The sequence below is a fragment of the Marmota marmota genome, unplaced genomic scaffold, assembly GCF_001458135.2.
Source record: "Marmota marmota marmota unplaced genomic scaffold, marMar, whole genome shotgun sequence".
Lineage (NCBI taxonomy): Eukaryota > Metazoa > Chordata > Mammalia > Rodentia > Sciuridae > Marmota > Marmota marmota.
The window spans coordinates 3,283,692-3,305,470 of record NW_026000223.1 but is presented as its reverse complement, the minus strand read 5'-3'; the positions used below and the strand labels follow the sequence as shown (position 1 = coordinate 3,305,470).

General features: G+C 36.4%; 2 protein-coding genes across 3 annotated transcripts in view; one reads left to right on the top strand and one right to left on the bottom strand.

The window, feature by feature from the left end:
• Positions 1-104: 104 nt before the first annotated feature.
• Positions 105-8,029, bottom strand: Mak16 (MAK16 homolog). Of its 2 annotated transcripts, none has more exons than XM_048792810.1 (10): positions 7,913-8,029; positions 5,662-5,711; positions 5,461-5,570; positions 5,294-5,358; positions 4,950-5,101; positions 4,194-4,248; positions 2,730-2,804; positions 1,620-1,733; positions 738-803; positions 105-604 (listed from the first exon to the last, which is right to left on the bottom strand). In XM_048792810.1, exons 1-10 carry the CDS (start codon positions 7,925-7,927, stop codon positions 407-409), a joined length of 900 nt encoding a protein of 299 aa, XP_048648767.1. In that variant the 5' UTR covers positions 7,928-8,029; the 3' UTR covers positions 105-406. The 2 variants fall into 2 exon arrangements, with proteins under 2 accessions (XP_048648767.1, XP_015356737.1); XM_015501251.2 differs by having other exon boundaries at positions 1,617-1,733; positions 7,913-8,027.
• Positions 8,030-21,690: 13,661 nt separating this feature from the next.
• Fut10 (fucosyltransferase 10) overlaps positions 21,691-21,779 on the top strand; it is an 88,642-nt gene continuing 88,553 nt past the window's right edge. The window contains exon 1 of the mRNA XM_048792799.1: positions 21,691-21,710. The gene's annotated coding sequence lies outside the window, so the exon portion shown is untranslated. The remainder of the gene's footprint in view (positions 21,711-21,779) is intronic.

The following is a 21,779-nucleotide window of genomic DNA, read 5'->3' as shown; positions in this document are numbered from 1 at the left end:
TTCTTTCTTTTACCCCATAGGAATAGGGAAAGGAGAAAAAGAAGACACTGAAGACCTGACATTCTATATAAAGTTTGGGAGAAAGAAAAAAGGACACTAAGGAATTTAGTGCTAAAATTTATAAATATTTACACCCACAATTTCATTCCACCTTCAGGGACTCATCTGTTAAGCTTCTTGGGCTCAAGCTGTGATTGCCAACACATATGGTATAAAAATACTCTTCACAACTTACAGATTTCTTCCACTTACTCCAGATTTCTTGCCCCACTGAAGTGGCATAAATATTAAGAACATAAGTATTGTGTGAAATAGTACATAAAAGAGCAAAAACTGGAGGTTTATGTATGTTTAAGATTAAAAAAAAAGTTCAAAATGTTCAGTCCTGGTTAAAAATGGAGGAAAATCATGTGGTTTTGGTCTTGGCCATGGGCTCTGTCTCTTGTTCATACTCTATCTCTACATAGGCTCGTTTCCTCCTGAAAGGTCCTTTCAAAGGTGTTTTGCCTTTGTGCTTTGCATTAATAGTCTTGTCTTCTTCCTCTTCACTGGAGGATTTATCTTCCTGGTCTTCATCACCACTGACTTCCAGCTTATCCATATCCTAATATGGAGAGAAAAGATCAAAGGAAAAATGCTAGTTTAGAACAAACAGAGTGTTTATTTGCTTTTGTTTATGTTCAGAAACTATTCTTTTGCCACAGGCCAAAAGACAATCTTTTACCCCCAGAGCTCACCTCAAAATCACTTAGATCACTCTCATCCACTTCCTCATCTTCCACAAATTCTCTTTTGCCCACATCCTAAAATAAAACATAATGTTTGGGTCCAGAATACATAACAAAGATCCAGTTTAGACATATAGTAAAAACTCTTTGCTAAATAAGAACATGATTCTTTGGTATAAGCCAATCAAAATTTAGTTATTCCCATGTTTAGTGCTCCTAAATTTTAGAGACATCAGATAATTCCCACGCCTGATTTAAATTTTTAGATTTATATATTTAAATTTTTAAATTTATATATTTTATATATTGTTGTATTATTTAATATATATATTAAATTTATATATTTAAAATAGATTTATATATATTTAAATTATTAGAGGCGAAATATCTTCATTAAGTAAAACTAAAATTGTTAATTTATAAAGAGTTTGTTGGCTGAGGTGGAGGACAAAGCAAATCTTGTGACAGAGAAAAGGTAACTAAATCATTTTTGGTTAAGGGGCTGAAGATAATATTCTCTCTCTTAATTACAAAAAATAGGGACCAAGGGTATAGCCAGTTGTACAGTGCTTGCCTAGCATGTATAAGGCCCTGAATTTGTTCCCCACCACCACAAAAATAAATAAATAAAAGATGTAAGAATTACATAAAAATGTATCTGTTTCTAAATGTTAGTGCTTGTCAAAACAAAAACAAGCCATTGCAGTGGTACATGTATGTAATCCCAGAAACTTGGGAGGCCAAGGCAGAAGGATTTTGAGTTCAAGGTCAGCTTCAGCAGCTTAGCTAGGTACTACCTCAAAAAATAAAAGCTAGGGAATGTAGCTTGGTGGTAAAGCAGCCCTGGGTTCAATTCCAGTACCAACAACAAAAACAAACAAGACTTACTTCTTCTTCATCTTCTTCGTCATCTTTTTCCTCAGCATCTGAAGAGTCACTTTCTGTCTCCTGTTGTTCCAGAGCCTTGTCGAACGCATGAATGGGGAAGTTGTAGATGTCGCCATACTGAAGAACAAACAAATTGCCTTTAACTACATTTGGGTATTTCACTTGAAATTCTACTGTCCTACAAACATATCTCTTCCTCAGGGATTAAATGAGAATACTTAATTTGATGAGTAGTTTTTCTGATGCCTTCTTTTTGACATTCCCCCCACCCCCAGTAGTGGGCATTGAACCCAGGGGCACTCCACCACTGAGCTACATCCCCAGCCCTTTTATTTTTTTTGACATAGGGTCTTGCTGAGTTGCCCAACTGGGTTTGAATTTGTAGTACTACTGCATAAGCCTCCCAAGTAGCTGGGCTTATAGGTGTGTGCCACACCTGTCCTGTTTTTGACTTTAAGAAATCAGTAGTTAACACCAAATGGGTAGCTTCTATGGAGCATGCATGGAACCAGGACATTTAAACTTTAGAAATTTATAAAACCCAAGCATTAAAAACAAATGTAATTTTGCTGACAAAGGTAAATAGTAAAGCAAAAGCATATTTTAAGTTGTCTACACAAATAACAGTTTTTTTTAAAGAAATTTATAAAAATCTTTAGACTAGATTAATAGGTAAATGGAGCATCCCAAGGTTTTTACACAGAGATCTAGAACTGTTGTGTTTGGGAATGAAACCAGGTCTATGTGAATTTAAATAAAAATCAGAGCAGAGAGCTTTCCAGTATTTTTTAAATAAAATACATTTCCCTATATTTTCTAGCATGATACTATTGCTTAAAAAATAAAACTTGTGCTGGGCATGGTGGTGCATGCCTGTAACCCCAGCAGCTCAGGAGGCTGAGGCAGGAGGATTGTGAGTTCAAAGCGAGCTTCAGCAAAAGCAAGGTCCTAACTAAGCTACTCAGTGAGACACTGTCTCTAACTAAAATACAAAAAAATAGGGCTGGGGATATGGCTCAGTGGTTGAGTGCTCCTGGGTTCAATCCCCAGTACCAAAATTAAATAAATAGATAAATAAATAAACTTGTACCCCAAAGTTACAAGCTTTCTCACCGTATCTTGTTTCAGTCTCTCCAGTAATTCCTTCTCAATGGCATTGTCCAGCTGAGCAGCTATTAATGCCTTTTCCTATAAAAGAGAGAAAACCCACTTACTTCATTAGTACTCATTTTTTCAGCCTGCAGAAACAGAAATTTCCCATTTCATCCTATTATTGAGGCTTTTGCCTCTAGCCAAATAGATTTCTTCATTCCCTCTCAAGCTTTCTTGGGAACTTTTCAATTTAAAAATTCCCATGGTTTTAAAAAGTAGCATTATAAATTTAATTCTAACAAAGCTTTTGACAGATCAAACTATGTCTACATAAGAATCATAAAATTATCATCCCTAAAGTCAAACTTTATAAAGGCTGAGAAAAGGAAATAGAGACCTTCACCTAATTCTACTTTCTAAAACCATCTTAGATTCCATGTGACAGAACCAAAAAAAACTCTTCCTCTAATGGCTGTCAGTAGTAGTAATCCAGCAGAAAAACTTAAGTACAGTTCATAAAAAACAATTTAAAGGCAACGTTTCAATAATGAGTTTCAGGATGAAATTATTATTATTATTATTATTATTATTATAGGCAAGCACCACCATGCCCAGCACATTCAAAAAACTTTAATTGATGGACCCATCAAAAAGTTTGGAGACCAATGATGTGATATATTTGAGATACAGAACTTTATATGTTATTCATGGGAACAAAAGCATCAAAAGATTAATAAAGCTATTTCTTAAAAGGATAGGTAAAAGGGAGGTAAGCAAAGCAAATACCAAGAAGGACTGAAAATTTGAACTGGTCAGGAATAGTAGATTCCTAGGTCTTGAAGCATAAGGTAATTTTAGGAGGTGGACAGGTATACTGTTCTGAACAAAGGTTGGAGATTTCTGACTAGAGCACATGTTCCAGGATACAATAATGTTACTATTCATCACTTTAGTAACAAAATTGCCCAATTTACCTCACAGAAGTAAATAATCTATGATCAAAGCAGAGTTTCCAATTCTTTACCAGCAATTTTAAACTGCAGAAAATTCAATTTATCAATCAAATACATCCAGACCAGACATCTGGCTATTTAAAGATAATGCTCAAATTCTGCTGAAGATAACATCATATATAAGAAAAGCAACATCAGAATTCTGAATTCTTAAAACATCTGACTTCAAGAGTTTAAGGAGTTATGAATCTGTATTAAGACATTGTTTTTGTCTATTTAATCTCTTAAGACATTGTTTCCACTATACACATCCCTAAAGCATCCATATTTTAACCTAAAAATACATAATCCTAAAATACAAAAAACTCAGCTGTCATAGGCAACTAATATTGCTATTGATTAGTGCGCCATTATCCAGGGCTGAACAGTTTACATGAAAAACAGTAACTGAATCTTTCTCATGTACCTTGCTTACTACCGCTACCACAATGAAAATACAAAAGCTATGAGTGTGAAAAGTAAGTTACGTTACCTCTCTTCTTTTCTCCCTACGCTCTACCTTCTTACTCAAAGGAACCAGTTTTCTCCTAGGAGAAATAAAACACTTTATCAGAAAATCCAGATTCATGTGCTTTGTGTTGCTTTTAAAAGATAAAAGGATTGGAATTGGTTTTATAAGGCTCAGCTCAATACAGCAAAATATACTACTTAAAAATTTCCATGCTATAATAAACCAGCTATTTTAAAATATATTTTAACATAGGTGTTTTTGTTTGCTTTAGACATCCTGAGGTTTCTGAGGGCATTTGCTATACTAAGATTAATGTTTCAAAAAAAAAAAAAAAAAAAAAGATTAATGTTTCAGTGAACTAATAAATAGGAATTTCCTGTAGAAGATTAATATCATCTTTAACATTCTCTGCACATGACAATGAAAAAACATCAGGGTCTAACACTTTTAGAAAGTAAAAAAGTCTTACATTCCTGTTTATCATGTTTTAGACAATTTTCAAATCCCTAATGTTAAGATTTCCTCAGGGAATTATAAAAGAAAAAATTTTGAAGTATATTTTCAGGCAAGGAGTGGGGAGATAATAAAAGTTATACTCTTGTTTTAAAAATCCTGCAAATCAAAAGACACACCTTTAAAATTTCTTCTTAGTGTATCATACAAGATTATACAAAGCTGAATTTAATAGAAAGCATTATTAGCAGTTTAACAATCTCAGATTAATAACATGCTCTATGTAAAGAAGGTTTCAAAATAAACAAACATACAAATACTTACTGTCGCTTCAGTGTAAGTTTTCTAATTCGAATTAGGTACTGGGTTATCTTGGTAAATCTCTGCTTACATTTGTGTCGAATGAAGCGGGGCCAGTAAATTAGGTTTTCATCTATTTGTTCCAGTGCTTTCTCATAGTTTTTATGAAGCCGAACCTACCAAACAGAAAAAGGAAGCTTGAGGAGCAAGGGCAAATGATTAAGATTTCACCATCAACACCACCATTAAAAATCTTAGTGGGAATGGCTTCAGAAGTTTAATCTAGAGATGGTCAAGGAAGAGAGAAAAGTCATGTGGCATTTTTGCTCTTGATTTAATAGTCACTACAGTTTCTTTGTGAGTCTTACCCGTTCCCAGAGACGCCTAGGAAAAGCTGCTCGTTCTATAACTTTCATATACAAGTAGCACTGTCCTGAAGGATAAAAAAAAATCTTTAATATTACTTCAGAGAGATTGAGGAACATCCTTTTAAAAGGATGTTTAGTAGTTCTTATAGAAGTTAAGAAGGAATTACCTTTCTCTTCTTTGATAGTAGCATATTGACTATTTGCCAGGGGACAGGATGATCGATTGCATAGTCCAGTTAGGCTGTATTCATTTCTGCAAAAGCCCTGAGTCTTGGTTCTAGAATAGGAGGAAATAAACATAGATTATAAAATGGTTACCAACAGGGCAACTAAAAGAATTTTAGTCCAGGTTGCAAATACAGTCTTACCTTATTTTGAAGGAACAAAATTGCCGGTTTCCTAATGTATCCCAGATAACCTGCAAGACAGAAGTAAAAATACCCTTCAGGTGGCCCAACAGATGCTATATTAATTAAAAAAGACAATGCTACACATCAAGGTATGCTTTACTAAGGAAAGAAGTCTTTAAGGAATGGAAGAAATGGTTTTTAAGAAAGCCTAACTTGTTATCTTTACACAAATTCTTTACAGATTCCTGTAGAAAAAAAAAAATGAATACAAATTAGCAATAATCATAATGTGACTACCCAGAGATAAAATTTCATTAGTATTCTGTTTTTCCAGAATTTGCGTGGCACCAACTACAGTGTACCTGTGTGTACATTTTAAGCAAAAATGAGATCATATTATATGTACTTCGTAACTTTGCTTTTTTACATATATGTTCACTTTCCATTATAAAAGGCTGCACAATACTATTTCGGGATTTATATACCACAACTTTATCTCACTGAGGGCAAGGAAAATTATCTATTGCTATCCTTCACTGGCTGATGTTCCTGTTATTCACTCAGCATTTCTTATATATTTAAGGCTCCAAGTCCTGACACTCTGTAAGGAATGAAAAGAAGGCACAGTTCTCTAAGAGTTTTATCTATCTAGTTAGGGGGAAAATATGTAACAAAGCATCACAAAGTAGCAATCAATCTAAGAGCCACACAGAAGTGTATGATAGTGTAAGAACCTTTGAGAGAGCTGCCTTAAGGAACTGAGAAAAAGCTTTAAAGTAGTTGAAGAAAGGTCAAAGAATAGAACACATTTTGAGAATTTTATAGGAAATGAAACTGGACAAGCAGGAAAGTCAGGCTTGTGACTTCAATATCATCTCTAAAACAATGACTCCAAAATTGCCATCTCCCAATTAAGGCTTCTTTCCTGAGGACTACTTTTGTCTTTGCATCCAGCTGCCCACTTGACACTTCAATTTCAATGTCTAAAAGACATCATAACTATTAACATATTCAAATAAAGATCTGAGTTCCACACCCCTCTAAAGAATATGGCACTGCTTCTCTAGTCTTCCCCATTTTAATAAATAAAATCACGAATAAACGATTTGTTTAAATCAAAATCCCCTAATTTGTCCCATTTGTTCGCTGAATTCATCATCATGTCTTGTTACTTACCTAAAGAACAAACCTAAAGTTCATCCATTTCTTTTCATTTCCACACTTACTACCCTAGTCTCCTTGCTTTCATTCCCTCTCCTCAGAAGTCCTTCACACAACACAGCAAGGGGAGAATCTTTCACAAGGGTATAGCTGATATCATCACCCACTAAAAGCCCTAAGAACACTTCCTATAAGACTGCATCATCTTGCCTCAACAAGTATACCTACTTCTCATCCTCTTGATTCCTATAACAAGTTATAGGAGTGTCCTTTATATTCTTTCTCTCCCATCTTCAGATCGTTGTACCTTTATGTCTTCTGGAACGCTTTACTGTACCTCTACTGTTTTCTTCAATGCTCAGTGGTTGTCTCATTTTCATATTATAGGTCTCAAGAGAAACCTTCCATGACCAGCCCCATCTGAAGTAGTGTCTCCTAATTACACTCTACTTCATTTATTACTCATCTTTCTTTCACAGTACTATTGTTTTATTTGTTCACCTGTTTACTTTCTCCCTCACCAGAGTGCTCCAAAACAGCAGGGGTTTCTGTTAACAAACCCGAGTAATTACCACCATGCCCGGCACATTGTTGAAAAAATACTGAACGTATGTTTACCAACAGCTAAATGAATCAACCTAGGATGCTTCTGAAATCCTGACATAAGCAGACAGAGCAGATGTAAAAAAAATAAATAAATAAATAACACAGGAAAAGCAGACTGAAAAGTAACTTGCACCGGGATGAGCAGGATCCCTAAATTTGGAGTCTAAACTTCGCCATAAACCTTTTTCTCCCGCCCTCCCAAGTCCCAGGAACAATACAGCTGATAGCATGGCACAAAGTCCTTAACGCTAGGCACTAGGAAATGGTTAAGTTGACCCCGTGGTCTGAGGGGTAGTGTCCTGGCCTCTTAACCGAACGTGCGCAGCGAGCTGGAGATCTGGCGTAGACACGCGTGCAAAAACACTTTCGATAATCAGGGTTCTAGAAACCTCTCGTCAGGAACCGCACGAGGCAAACAAATCAGCTGAGTATGCGGTTTCTGATCCCTAAGAATGTGCGAAAAGCACTGCATAAATCCCGGGAGCAACAGGAGAAAACTCACATCATCTGACTGCATGGTCTCGGCTGTTCAAGCAAGTAGCGCATGCTTCCAAGAAGAACCCGGCTCCTCCGGGCAGTCACTTCCGGAAAGCCTAGCCTCACGTCTCGCGAGAAACTGGACTTCTCGAAGCCACACGGCGCCCCCTGGCGATCTAACTGTCGTGCCTCCTGTGTGCCTTCAAGCGCAAGGACATCAGCGCGCACGCGCACTGACTTGTGTTTACTGTGGGGTCCCGCGCCGCTGGGAAGTCGTGTAGGCAGCGTGGTCGAGAATCGCCGGGTTATCTCCTGTTGCTCCAGCATCAGACTGAAGTTCCCTCTCTGCTTAGTTCGGCCCAGTGTAGAGCTCTGGAGAGCCGCGCCCGCGTCCGCGCCCGCGCCCGCGGACCTTGGCGCCGTGAGGGGCAGGATTGTTCTTTTTGCGCTCCTTTGTAGGCTGGGAGCTCGAAATCCAAATTAGCCTCTGTCCTTTTTAACCTAAGCCCCTGTGTTTCTCACTCTCGGAAATTCATATGTCAGATCATATTTCAGAAACAAATGTGGAGGGTTAACAGTCCATTTTAATTTTTCATTTTGCTAGAGGAATTACTGTTTCTACAAAAGAAAGGTTGTTTCTACTAAAGGTCATTGCTAAAAGAATAAGAAGGGCACAATCTCAGAATAAGGATGGGCCCTTAGTTTGAAGGCATTAAATAAGTAATTGTAATAAGTATTGTACTTTGGCTACGTGCTGGTGAAAGCCATGATTCAGAACCATTGATTTACCCCTAATTTTGGAGGCAAATTTAAGTTATAAAAACTATGGCCATTTACTAATTATCTTTAGGCAAGTCACTTAATTTTTATCAAACTCTTGCCCCATTTGAAAAATGGGGATATGTAAGAACTAGAGGTATGTTAAATACATAGTTTAAATTGCTTTATAAAGTAATTGTGATTGTTTTCACTACACTATTGTCCTGTACAAGGCTGGTTTGGAGACCTAGAGGAAAGTCCTGTTATACGCACACACACCTTTTTATGCTAGTAAAAAATTTAAAACAGCTTGGAAGAACCCACCACCTGTACACACCACACTTTGCAAGTTGCATTAAGGAGAGGAAGTGGTGCACTTTTCAGTTTGACTTAATACAACTCCTCCCGCCACACACACACATTAATAGGTTGCCTGTGAATACTCTAGACTTGTTACCACGTCTTAGAGATGGCTCTTTCCCCTAAAAAGGAAAAATTTCAAATCAAAATGCAAAAAGGAGAACCATCCTTCAAATGAGAAATGTTTTTAAAAAATAATTACAAATAATATATGAATATAGGTTATAGCTACAAAGCGAGCTGTCAATTTTTTTTTTCATCCTCACTCTTTCTAAACAAAACCCTTTAAGTAATTCATCAAGTAATTTTGGAGAACCTGCTATATGCTAGATATAGTTCTAGGAGCTGGGGAGATAGCAACTAAGGGGGGAAAAAAAAGCTCTGTGCCCTAAAGAAGCTTACTTAGTAATGGGCATTCAGAGACTTGGCAAATAAACTATATTGTATAATGTAATGTCAGGTAGTTAATAAAGGATATATAAGATATAGTAAAAAAATACAATAGATAAAATTAAAAGAATATTTAAGAAATCCACAGGAAGACAGGAGAAAGGAAACAAATCTGTACACAAATGTTTAGAGCAGCTTTATTCATAAAATCGAGAAACTAGAAAAAATAAAATGAATTAAAAATGTAACAAAGATCTATATATAAGAGCCAAAACTCTTAATAGAAAACTTAGGTAGAAGTGAAGCATGTTGGTGCAACCCTATAATCCCAGTGGCATGGAAGGCTGAAGCAGGAGTATCACAAGTTCAAAGACAGCCTCAGCAATTTACCAAGGCCCTAAGCAAGTTAGTGAGACCTTGTCTCAAAATAAAAAATAAAAAGGGTTGAGGATGTATCTCTGTGGTTAAGTGCCCTTGGATTCAACCTCTAGTAGCAAAAAAAAAAAAAAAGAAGAAGAAGAAAGAAAGAAAACTTAAATCTTCATGATCTTGGATTAGGCAATGATTTCTTAGATACGACATGTAAAGCACAAACAACAATATCAAAAAAGACTAGATATTATCATAATGAAAATATTATGTATTTCATAGAAATACATTAAGAAATTAAATTAAGGGAAGAGATAATATATAGAACATTTTTACAAATCCTACATCTGATAAGAAACTAGTATTTAGAATAGATAGTTAAATTTTAAACATTCAAAAAGACAACCTAGTGAAAAATCAGGCAAAGAATCTGAACAAACATTTCTTCAGAAACAAAATACATGAGTGACCAGTAAGCACATGAAAAGATTCTTAACACCATTAGTCATCAGGGAAGTCCAAATCAAAACCATAGTACACTACTTCACATCTACTAGGATGGCTAGAGCAAGTTAGATAATAAAAGGGCTGGTGAGAATGTAGAGGAATTGGAACATTCATATAGTTTGCTGGCAGAAGTGTAAATAGGCACATCAGCCACTTTGGAACACAGTTTGAGTGTTAAAACGTAGTTACCATGCAACCTAGGAGTTCCATTCCTAGATACATACCTAAAAGCAATAAAAACATATCTGTGTAAACACTTATTCATGACTCTTCATGGTAGCAGTATTCAGAATAGTCAAAGAGTGAAAACATCCCAACATCCATCAACTGATGAATGGAAACCCAAAATATGTTATAGTCATACAATGAAATATTATTCAGCATAAACAAAGTGAAGTACAGGTACATGCAAAGACATGGGTGATCTTTGGAAGCATTATGCTACATGAAAGAAGAAAGTTGTAAAAGACTACATATTGTACAAAATGTCCAGAATAGGCAAATCTATAGATACAAAAGAGTAGTGGTTGCCTAGGAAAAGCATGATAGTGAGGGTTCATTGAGGGAGAATTGGAGTGACTGCTATGCATACAGGCTTTCTTTTTGGAATAAAGGAAAAATTTTTAAAGTGATTGTGGTGATGTTTGCACAGTTTTGTGCACATAATAAAAGCCATTGCATTGTATGCTTAATTGGGTGAATTGTAAGGTCTATTAATTACATCTTAATAAAACCATTATATAAGGAAAATGGAAGTAATTTAGATGTCCTTCAGTGAGAGAATGGTTAACAAATATTCATACCATAAAATACTACTTAGTAATAAAAGTAAACAAGCTATTGATACAATAATATAGTTTAATCTTTAGATGATTGTGCTGGAGGCTAATCTTAAATAGTTACATATTGTATAATCTTATTTATATAACAATCTTGAAAGTCAAAATAATAGAAATGGAGACTAGATTGGTGGTTAACAGGGCTTAAAGAAGATGTGAGGTGTGCCCTTCAACAGGTGAATGGATAAAGAAAATGTGGTATGTATACACAATGGAATATTACTCTCAGCCATAAAAAAGAACAAAATTATGGCATTTTCCAGTAAATGGAGGGAACTGGAGAATATCATGCTAAGTGAAATAAGCCAATCCCAAAAAACCAAAGGCCAAATATTTTCTCTGATATATGGATGCTAATTCACAATGGGGGGAGTGGTTAGGGAAGAATAGAAATACTTTGAATTAGACAAAGGGGAATGAAGGGAAGGGAGGGGAAATGGGAATAGGAAAGATAGTAGAATAAATCGAACACTACTATTCCATGTGCATATACGATTACATGACCAATGTAATTCAACATCATGTAGAACCAGAAGAATGAGAAGTTATACTATATATGTATAATATGTCAAAATACATTCTACTATCATGTATAACTAATTTAAAAAATTAAAAAGAAAGGGGTGAGTGTCAGAGTCCAGCTCCAACAGGGGGTCTCAGGAGATGAACGGATGGTGAGGAGTCAGCAAAAGGGGGTAAAGAAACAACACAGACACCAAAGTGAAGGTGCTGAATCCCAATCTTTACTTGTGAAGTTGATCATATATACTTTTCATTTTGGCAGGCTCACAGTACTTTGTGGTTACAAAACAGGAATCATTATTCAAATAAACAAAATATTACCTAGCTACAATTAGATAAGAAGAATGTCTCTTGGCTTAGGCATAAGCAAGCATTTTTACTTTCAGTTCGCATTTTGCTTTGAGCTGTTTCTGCTTAGTTAACTTTTAATAATAGTTAGAAATGTCCCAAACTATTGGCCTATACCTTGACTATTCTTTCTTGACTTACTGACTGGAACCGGTGCCATGGTTATGGCAAGTGGTTAACTTGTTATTAATTTTAATCAAACAAGAGTAAGAGCACAAACAATTGTGCACAGGAACAAGAACGAGTTGCCCAGTACCAAGGACTAATCTGTCTTCTAAACATTAATTCTTCTTCTCTAGATTTTAATTTAATTTCTCAAAAACTTCCTTGACAGGAATACAGGGAGTTTTTCATTAAACATTAACAATTTACGCTCCACAGCTGAATCATTGCATTTAGAGCAAACAGATCCATTCTTTAGAAGTAGTTGCATTAATTGGGAAAGTCATGTTTTTTCCTTCATACTTAATGGTCATATGAGAAATCACAACTATACTTATTAAAGGAATACAAAAACAAACCAGCCCATTCCCAGAAACATACTGCGCTCCTCCAGAGGATGGACGCCTTGCGCCATCCACCTCAGTAGGGCCTTGCCATTGCCTGAGTCAGGGGAGGGGCGCAGCAGGTGAGGGAAAAGGGTGTGGCTGTAAATGAGCAACACGATATTGGAAATATTCTGATGTTGACTGTATGTATATCAGTATCCTTGTGATGATATTGTACTACAGTTTTCTGTTTTCTTTTGTGGTGCTGGGGATTGCACCCAGGGTTACTCTACCATTGTGCTTCATCTCCAGCCCTGTAAATTGGAAGACCCACTCTACTTTTTTTTTTTTTAATATTTATTTTTTAGTTGTAGTCGGACACAATACCTTTCTTTTTATTTATTATATGTGGTGCTGAGGATTGAACCCAGGGCCTCGCACTTGCTAGGCCGGCACTCTAACTGCTGAGTCACAACCCCAGCCCTGTTTTTATTTTTTGACTTTTGACTTTTTATTTATTTATTGGTTCTTTTTAGTTATACATGACAATAGTTCATTTTAATATAATTATACAAACATGGAATATATCTTATTCTAGTTTGGATGCCATTCTATGGATGTACATGGTGGGATTTACTATAGTATATTCTATAAGTATATAGGAAAATTATTTCAGATACATCCCACTTTCCTTTTCTTATGGTCCTCCTTTCCCTTCATTCTCCTTTGTCTAATCTACTAAAAATCTATTCTTCCCCTCTCCCCCCTTATATTGTGGGTTAGCTTCCACATATCAGCAAAAACATTCAACTTTTGTTTTGGGGGACTGGCATCTTTAACTTGGCATGATGATCTCCAGGTCCATTCATATATTTGCAAATGTCTTAAAGTCATTCTTCTTTACGGCTGAGTAATACTCCTTTGTGTATATATACCAAATTTCTTTATTCATTCATCTGTTGTATGGCTCTTAAGTTGGTTCCATAGCTTAGCTGTTATGAAGTAAGTCACTTTAAACATTGATATGGCTGTGTCACTGTAGTATGCTGATTTTAAGTCCTTTGGATATAAACTGAGGAATGAGATAGTTGGATCAAATTGTGGTTCCATTCCTAGTTTTCTGAGGAATCTCCATACTGCTTTCCAGAACAGTTTGCAGTCCCATTAGCAATGTATTAGCATACCCTTTTTCCCACATCCTTGCCAACATTGTTACTTATTTTCTCCATAGTTGCCATTCTGACTGGAGTGAGATGGAATCTCAGTGTAGTCTTAATTTGCATTTCTCTAATTACTACAGATGTTGAACATTTATATATATATATATATATATATATATATATATATATTGACCACTTGTATTTCTTCTTCTGAGAAGTGTCTGTTCAGTTCCTTAGCCCATTTATTGACTGGGTTATTTGTTTTTTTCTGCTGCTTTTTGAGTTTTTTATATATCCTGGAAATTAATGCTCTATGTGAGGTGCAGGTGGCAAAGATTTTCTCCCATTCTGTAGGCTCTCTCTTTATGTTCTTGATTGTTTCCTTTTCAGTGAAGAAGCTTTTCAGTTTGATGCCACATCATTTATTGATTCTTGATTTTACTTCTTGCACTTTAGGAGTCTTGTTAAGGAAGTCAGTCCCTGAGCCAACTGGTGGAATGTTGAGCCTACATTTTCTTCTAGTATGTGCAAGATTTCTGGTGTCAGACCTACTTTAGAAAGTAACTTAGTAATATCCCTTAAAATATGTTTTAAAATCCAGTAATTCTGCTTCTAGACATATACACAAAAGAATTTTTCATATAGGTATATAAGAAAAAAATGCAGAGAATTCTTTAGAGTAACATTGTCTGTACAAAAAAATATAAACAACTTAAATGTTTATTGACGGAAAAATGGATGTCGATTGTGTTATGGCTGTGCCTAGGAAAATTGCATAGCAGTAAAAATGAATTAAAAAATGGATAAATTCTAAAATTATCATGGTCATTGAGAAAAATAAATTACAAATGGAAACTTTATTAATTTATTATTGATGTGTAGCAAGTTGCCCCATGGATTTCATGGCTTAGAACAAAACACACATTTTTTATCTTAGCGTTTCCATGGGTCAGGGTTCTGGCCTATCTCTCGTAGACCCTCTGTGTTAATGTGTTGGCAGGGTTGTGTTTTCATCTGTGGGCTTGACTGGGGAAATGTCTGATTCTAAGATCATTCAGAATTGGTAAAATTATTTCCTTGTGGTTGTATGACAGAGGACCCCAGATTTCTGTGGGCTATGTCCTGAGGCTGGCCTCATGTCCTGAATGCTAGCTGTAGCTCCTTATCACATGAGATTTCTCAACATGCCAGCATATTTCAGCTGTTCCCAACATGTTGATATGAGAAACCTTTAAGAAATGGGGCCTAACGGGAGGTCTTGAGGTCATTGAGGGTGTGCTCTAGAAGGGAACTGGGGCCCACCATGATCAGCCACTGGAGGCCCAAAACAAGGGGTCAACTTATCATGGACTGAAATCTCTGAAACCATAAGCCAAAATAAACGTTTTCTTTATCAACTGATTATTTCAGGTATTTGTTATAGTAAGACAAAGCTGACTAACACAGCAGGTTGTTGGGAGATGAAACATGAAAAGATTGCTCATCTATAAGCCAATGAGTTCCATTGTACACAAACAGAAGAACAAACTGTTTAGGTAGAGGTAGGATAGATGAGTTTTAGGTTTTTAGTAGAACCACAGAGTTTACCAAGAGGAAGAGACACAGGATTAAGGAATTGTGAACCTCTGATATAGTGAGTGAGTAGTTGGCAGAAATGCAAGTAATTATCAGAGGTACAGCATCTGTTAAAGTGCTTGTTTAGATTGCCAAAATAATAATTGGGCATCCAGAACTGCAAAAGAGGAAAGGAAAAACCTGTGGGATTATATGATCTTGAGTCCAACACAACAATCAAAAGTCACGTGGGGGTTGGAGGTGGTGGGAAAATTCTTAGTTTCTGAGGATAAATAAAAAACATTCTGGGATAAAGGGCCCTGTAGAGAAAGAGTACGTAGAGGCTTTTAGTTTTGTTTTGTCCATTTTTTTTCTCAGGGCTCATTTTTCTTTTTTTTTCTTTTTCTTTTCTCTCTTTATTATTATTATTTTTTGGGGGGGGACTGGGGATTGAACCCAGGGGCTCTTAATCACTAAGCCACATCCCCAACCTTTTTTGTTTTTTATTTTGAAACAATGTCTCACAAAGTTGCTTAAAGCCTTGCTGAGTTGCTGAGGCTGGTTTTGAACTTGTGATCCTCCTGCCTCAGCCTTTGGAGTTGCTGGGATTACAGGCATGCACCATCTCGCCCAGTCTCATCTGTCATATTATTACTTGTTATGATAATTGTTGGGCATATATTCTAAATAAGACTTCTTACAAATGTATAAATCTTTGAAATAAAAAGGATGATACTTCTTATGTTTTTGCAGTTTAAAAATTTTTATTAGTTGTTGATGAACCTTTATTTTTATTTATTTATATGCAGTGCTGAGAATTGAACTCAGTGCCTCATACATGCTAGGCAAGTGCTCTACCACTGAACTATAATCCCAGCCCCTGTTTTGGCAGGTTTTGCCCTTGCAGATTAAATCTTTTCTTTCAGATTAGTCTACTGGATTCGAACGACAGGATTAGAGGGAAATTTACTTTGAAATTGAGGTATTCCAGTACTTGAAGGTGCAACAGAAATGCCAAAAAGAGCTTTGTATTTAAATGAACTGACCCTGAGTATTTCCCACATCTAGTTCTATGTTTAGAATACAGAAACCTTAGATGAGAGGCCTTGAATTCTCTGAAAGTACTTCCAGAGATATTTAGCCTGGCTGTCAACCTTCTGCTTACTGTGGAGGAGTAGTTTTGAAATAGCAGAGCTGAGGGGCCTCTTCAGTTGACACTTTGATCTCCTATTCTGAATCTGATGCTTTGAGAATATCATAGTCTTTCAGAGATGTTCTTCAAGTGCTTATCAGTTTAAGAGCAGACTGGAAGGAAGGTATAAAAGATATAGACTTTGTTTTTTGTTGTTTGTTTGTTTGTTTGGTTTTTCATTACTGGGGAGTGTACCCAGGGCTAGGCAGCATTCTCAGTACACAAAGGGACAGATTTTTAAATTCCAAGTAAAATCACATAATTTTTCCAGTAAATTAATTTTTTTTCTCACGGATTATAAGTATTTCTGTATTATCTATTTACATTTTATTTAATGTTTGTTTTAGTTAGCTTTTTTACAACTATGACCAAAAGACCTGACAAGAACAATTACAGGAAGAAAAGTTTATTTTGGGGCTCACAGTTTCCAAGGTCTCAATCTATAAACAGCATATTTCATTGCTCTGGGCTGGAGGTGAAGCAGAACATCATGGCGGAAGAGTGTGGTGGAGGAAAGCAGCTCAGGGCATGGTGTCAGGAAACAGTTTCCTTCACCACAGACAAAATATATACTCCAAAGGCACGCTCTCGCCCTCAGAGACCCACTTCCTCCAGCCATACCCTGCCTGCTTATAGTTACCACCCAGGTAATCAATTCAAGCGGATTAATGTACTGATTAAGTTAAGACTCTTGGGACTCACTCATTTCGCTTCTAAACTTTCGTGCATTGTCTTTCACATAATTTTTTGGGTGAAATCTCATATCTAAAACATAACAAAGTTTGAGTCAGCTAAAATAGCCTGCACATTTTAAATTTAAGTTTTGAAAACATATTCCCTCCCTCCCTTCCTTCCTTCCTTCCTTCCTCCCTTCCTTCCTTCCTTCCTTCCTTCCTTCCTTCCTTCCTTCCTTCCTTCCTTCTTTCTTTTTTTCTTCCTTTCTTTCTTTCTACTGGGAAATGAGGCCAGGGGAGTTTAACCTCTGAACTACATCCCCAGCATTCATTCTCTCTCTCTCTCTCTCTCTCTCTCTCTCTCTCTCTTTCTCTCTTCTTTTTGAGACAGGATCTCACTAAGTTGCTGAGGCCTGCCTTTAACTTGGTATCCTCCTGTCTCATATGTCAAATTGCTGGGATTAGACCCCACTCCACCCCTTTCAAAATTCATTACATTCAATAAATACTATACTGAATACCTATTATGTGCCTGGCACAGTTCTACATGTTGGGGACATGGAATTTGAATAAGACAACATTCTTGCCCTCAGGAAACTTATATTGTGATGGGCAGATAAATAAAATAGTAAATACTATAATGTCAGGCTCAATGAGTACAATAATGAAAAAAAAAAAAACAGGAACAAGGAATAGAGAGTGATAGGGGAGGGTATTTCAAATGGAGAATCAAAGAAGCCCTTTCTTGCAAGGTGGCATTTAATGGAGCCCCAAAAGAAGTGAAGAATGGCAAAGTGAATCGACCTAGGAATTAGACCAGAAAGTTTGCAACTGCTAGAAGATAACACAGGCCCAACTCTTCAAAACATAGGCAAAAGTGTTGTCTTCCTTAATAAGACTCCTAAAGTTCAGGAAGTAAAATCAAGAATCAATAGGGATGATATCAAATTTAAAAGCTTCTACATAGGAAAGAAAACAAAAGCATGAAGAGAAATCCTACAGAATGGGAGAAAATCTTTGCCAGCTACTCTCCCACCAGAGGATGAGTATCCAGAATACATAAAAAGATAAAAAAAACATGCCACCAAAAAAATCAAATAACCCCATCAATAAATGGGAAAATGAACGGACCAGCCATTTTTAAAAAGAAGAAATAAAAATGGCCAGCAAATATATGAAAAAAATGTTTAATATCCTTCACATTCATGAAAATGCAAATCAAATATGCTGAGATTTTATCTCTCTCCAGTTAGAATGGCAGTCACCGAGAATACAAATAATAATAAATACTGGTGAAGATGTGGGGGGGAAATTATATTTATATATTGTTGGTGGGAATATACATTAGTACAACCCTGTGGAAATCAGTATGGAGATTCCTCAAAAGCCTATGAGTGGGGTTGGGTATTTAGCTCAGTGGTAGAGAGCTTGCCTAACATATATGAAGCTCTGGGTTGGATTCCCAGGGGGTGAGGAGTGGGGTGGGGTGGGGGGACATGATGACCATATGACTCAGCTATCAACTCCTTGACATTTATCCAAAAGAACTAAAATTAGCATGCTAGAACTCCCCGTGCATAGCCGCAATTCACAATAGCCAAGTTATGGAACCAATCCAGGGTTCCATTAACAGATGAATGCATAAAGAAAATGTAGCATATATATACAACTGAGTTCTACTCAGTTGTAAACAAGAATGAAATTGTATCCTTTGCTGATAAACGGATGGAACTGGAGAACATCATGCTGAGTGAAATAAGCCTGACTCAGAAAATCAAGGGTGAAAAGTTTTCTCTCATATGTGGAAGATAGAAAAAAAGGATCTCAGGAAATTAGAAAGGAAACCAGTAGAGCAGAGGAGAAGATAGAGGGGGAGGAAGGAAGGAAGGAAGGGAAAGGGGAGGTACTAGGGAATGAAATTGACTAAATTGTCATGTATGTATGAATATATCACAATGAATCCCACACTTATTTTATAATTATAATGCACCAATTTAAAAAGAGACCAGTAGAGTTGAGGAAGGGGGTGAGGAGAAAGGAGGAAAGGAAGGATAAGGGAGGTACTGGGGAGTAAAACTGAAGAGGTTATGTGCAATGTAAAGTATACCACAGTGAATTCCCCTATTATGTATAATTATAGAGTGCCAACAAAAACACAAAAAGAAGTGAAGCATAAGCCATAAAAATATCTGGGGAAAGACCATGCCAAGCATATGACAGCAAAGCCCTGAATTTGAGCATGCTTTATGTCTTTGAAGAAACAACAAGGAGGCCAGTGTGGGTATAGAGCAAAGAGTAAACAGAGGGTGCTTGGAAATGAAATTGGAGAAATAGCCCAAAACTCATCATTTCAGACCTTATAGTTCATGATCTTATACAGATGTTTTTGGATGGAATAGTGGCATGATTTTTTTTCATGATTTCTGAGGATCACTCTGGCTGTCTCGGGAAGACAAATCATTAGGTATAACAGTTATCAAGATAACACAAATTAGGTCATCGTGACGATGTTGAAAGTTGTGAGAGGTGGTGAAATTTTCGAAATATTTTGGAGTTGGGCCTATAGTCCCTAACCTGTTAGATGACAGAAATGAGAAAAAGAACAATCAAGGATGACTATGAGGATTTTGGCTTGAGCCACTGGGTGAAGTGAAGTATCTTCACAAGATAGGAAAGGTTAAGGAGAGGCAAATATTAAAGGAGCCAAGGAGTTGATTTTGGACATATTCATTTTTATTTTCTTACTGAATATTTAATTAGAGTTGTGAGTACCTAGCAGTAAGTACACAAAATGTTCTGGTCCATTTCTTACCGAAATCCCACCCAGCAAGTGTTGCCAGGTCCTGGAAGGAGCAGCAGATGCTCCTTGGTTGGGGCCAAGTTCTGCTCCCTGATTCTTTGTCCTTCAAAGCTCTTAGTTCAACCATTGGAAGCGTCTCTCTTTGCCATCATCCTCCTTGGCTACTTATGAAGACCCGGCTCCTGTTGGTAGCTGAGCACTCTTCTCAGTTCATATCCTGCCTATAGGAGCTTGGATCTTAGAAACATTTTATGAATTTGCACAATTCCAGCATGTTTAGTTCAAGTTGGGAAAAAAATTTTTACTAGGTAAAACTTTTAAAAATATTTATGAGTATTCTATGTAACATCTGATTGAAGTCCACTCCATTAGATAAAAGTCATATGAAAAAATTCTTTTCAGACAAATTTCTCTCCTCAGACTTAATTGTGACTACCTTGGGCACGCCAAACTTGGTAAGATATCCTTATTATTCCTACCGCCTGTTTTGTTTAACTTAAAAGATCTACTATAGGCTCACTTAGCCTTTTCTAGAGGTCTTAATAAAAGAACCTTCCAACCTCACCTGAGGATGCTTTACTGATTTGGAGACAGGAGATGAGAACCAGACATTTTTTTCAAATCTGCTAGCTTTTGGTCTCCCTTTTCCCTTTCTGCAGTTCTCAGAATATACAGCTAAAAGATACCAACGAACACATTCAGCATTCTGCCTGGAAATCATTTTTTTATCAAGATGTAAAAGTTCACTGGGAATGTTTTATTTGTTGCAAGTTGGTATAGGTAGTAGTTTAAGCAAATATTTCACCACTGCATAATATGTGCCATTATTTTTCCAGTTTGCTATAGTAGTTTCCTTGTTGCTCAAAAAATACTAAAAGTTTAGATTCTTGTTTGGATTAAAACATGCAGCTTATCGGTAAAGCTAAACTGCACTATTCCTAGCACTACCAAAACCAAAATCAAATAACAGCAACAACAAAACAGATTCTTCACTATTTACAAGGTTATTTCTGAGTGGCAAAAATTGTCTCTCCATGTTTTTCCCCTTTGTTATATATTTCTCCTGTATTTCCCCCATTCAATCTTCATTATCATAATCAGACCAACAGAAAATGTGAGGACATGTTTTTCTTGCATCTGTAGTGGAACCCTTGGCAATAGGCGGTAACTGCATAAAGCCTGTCAAGTAGATACATTCTCACTGTTTTTCAGTCTTTGCCCACCACCTGGTCCCAAAGCCAGTGCTATATATTTTAAACTTCTATTAAAGCAGCAGCCACTTCTAGATGCCAATTTCTATATTGGTTAGGTATTTCTGTGTAACATATCTTTATTAGACTTTGAATACATATATTCCTATACATTGATATCTATGTGTATGAATATGTCACTATATCAGATTTGACTGTCTCTCCTAAGAATTCATGTGTTAGACACTTAACCCTTAAATTCATATGTTGATGATATTTGGAGGTAGAGCTTTTGAGAAGTAATCAGAGTTAGATGAGTTCATGAGGGGAAGCATGATGGGATTATTGGTTGATTTTGATGCAGCAAGAACACCCTCAGCAGATATCATACCGTGACCTTCCCAGTCACCAGATGTGAGCTGAATAAACTAATTTTTTTTTTTTTAGAAATTATTCAGTCTGTAGTATTCTGTCATAGAAAAAGAAAACAGACTAAGCACTCTAAAACTCAGAGGTTTAAAACAGTAAGCATTTATTATTGCTCACTTTTTTTTTTTTTTAAGTCAGGTGGGTGGTTCTGCTGACCTTGGACTTGCTCAAGAATCTGCAGTCAGCTGGTGGAAAGGCCTGCAGCTGCTTGGTCTAGAATGCCCTCATATGTCTTAGAATTGGTAGGTTTTTGCCAGGGGCAAAATAGTGAGCTATTATTCGGCTGGTTATTTTGGGGATGTTCTTATGGG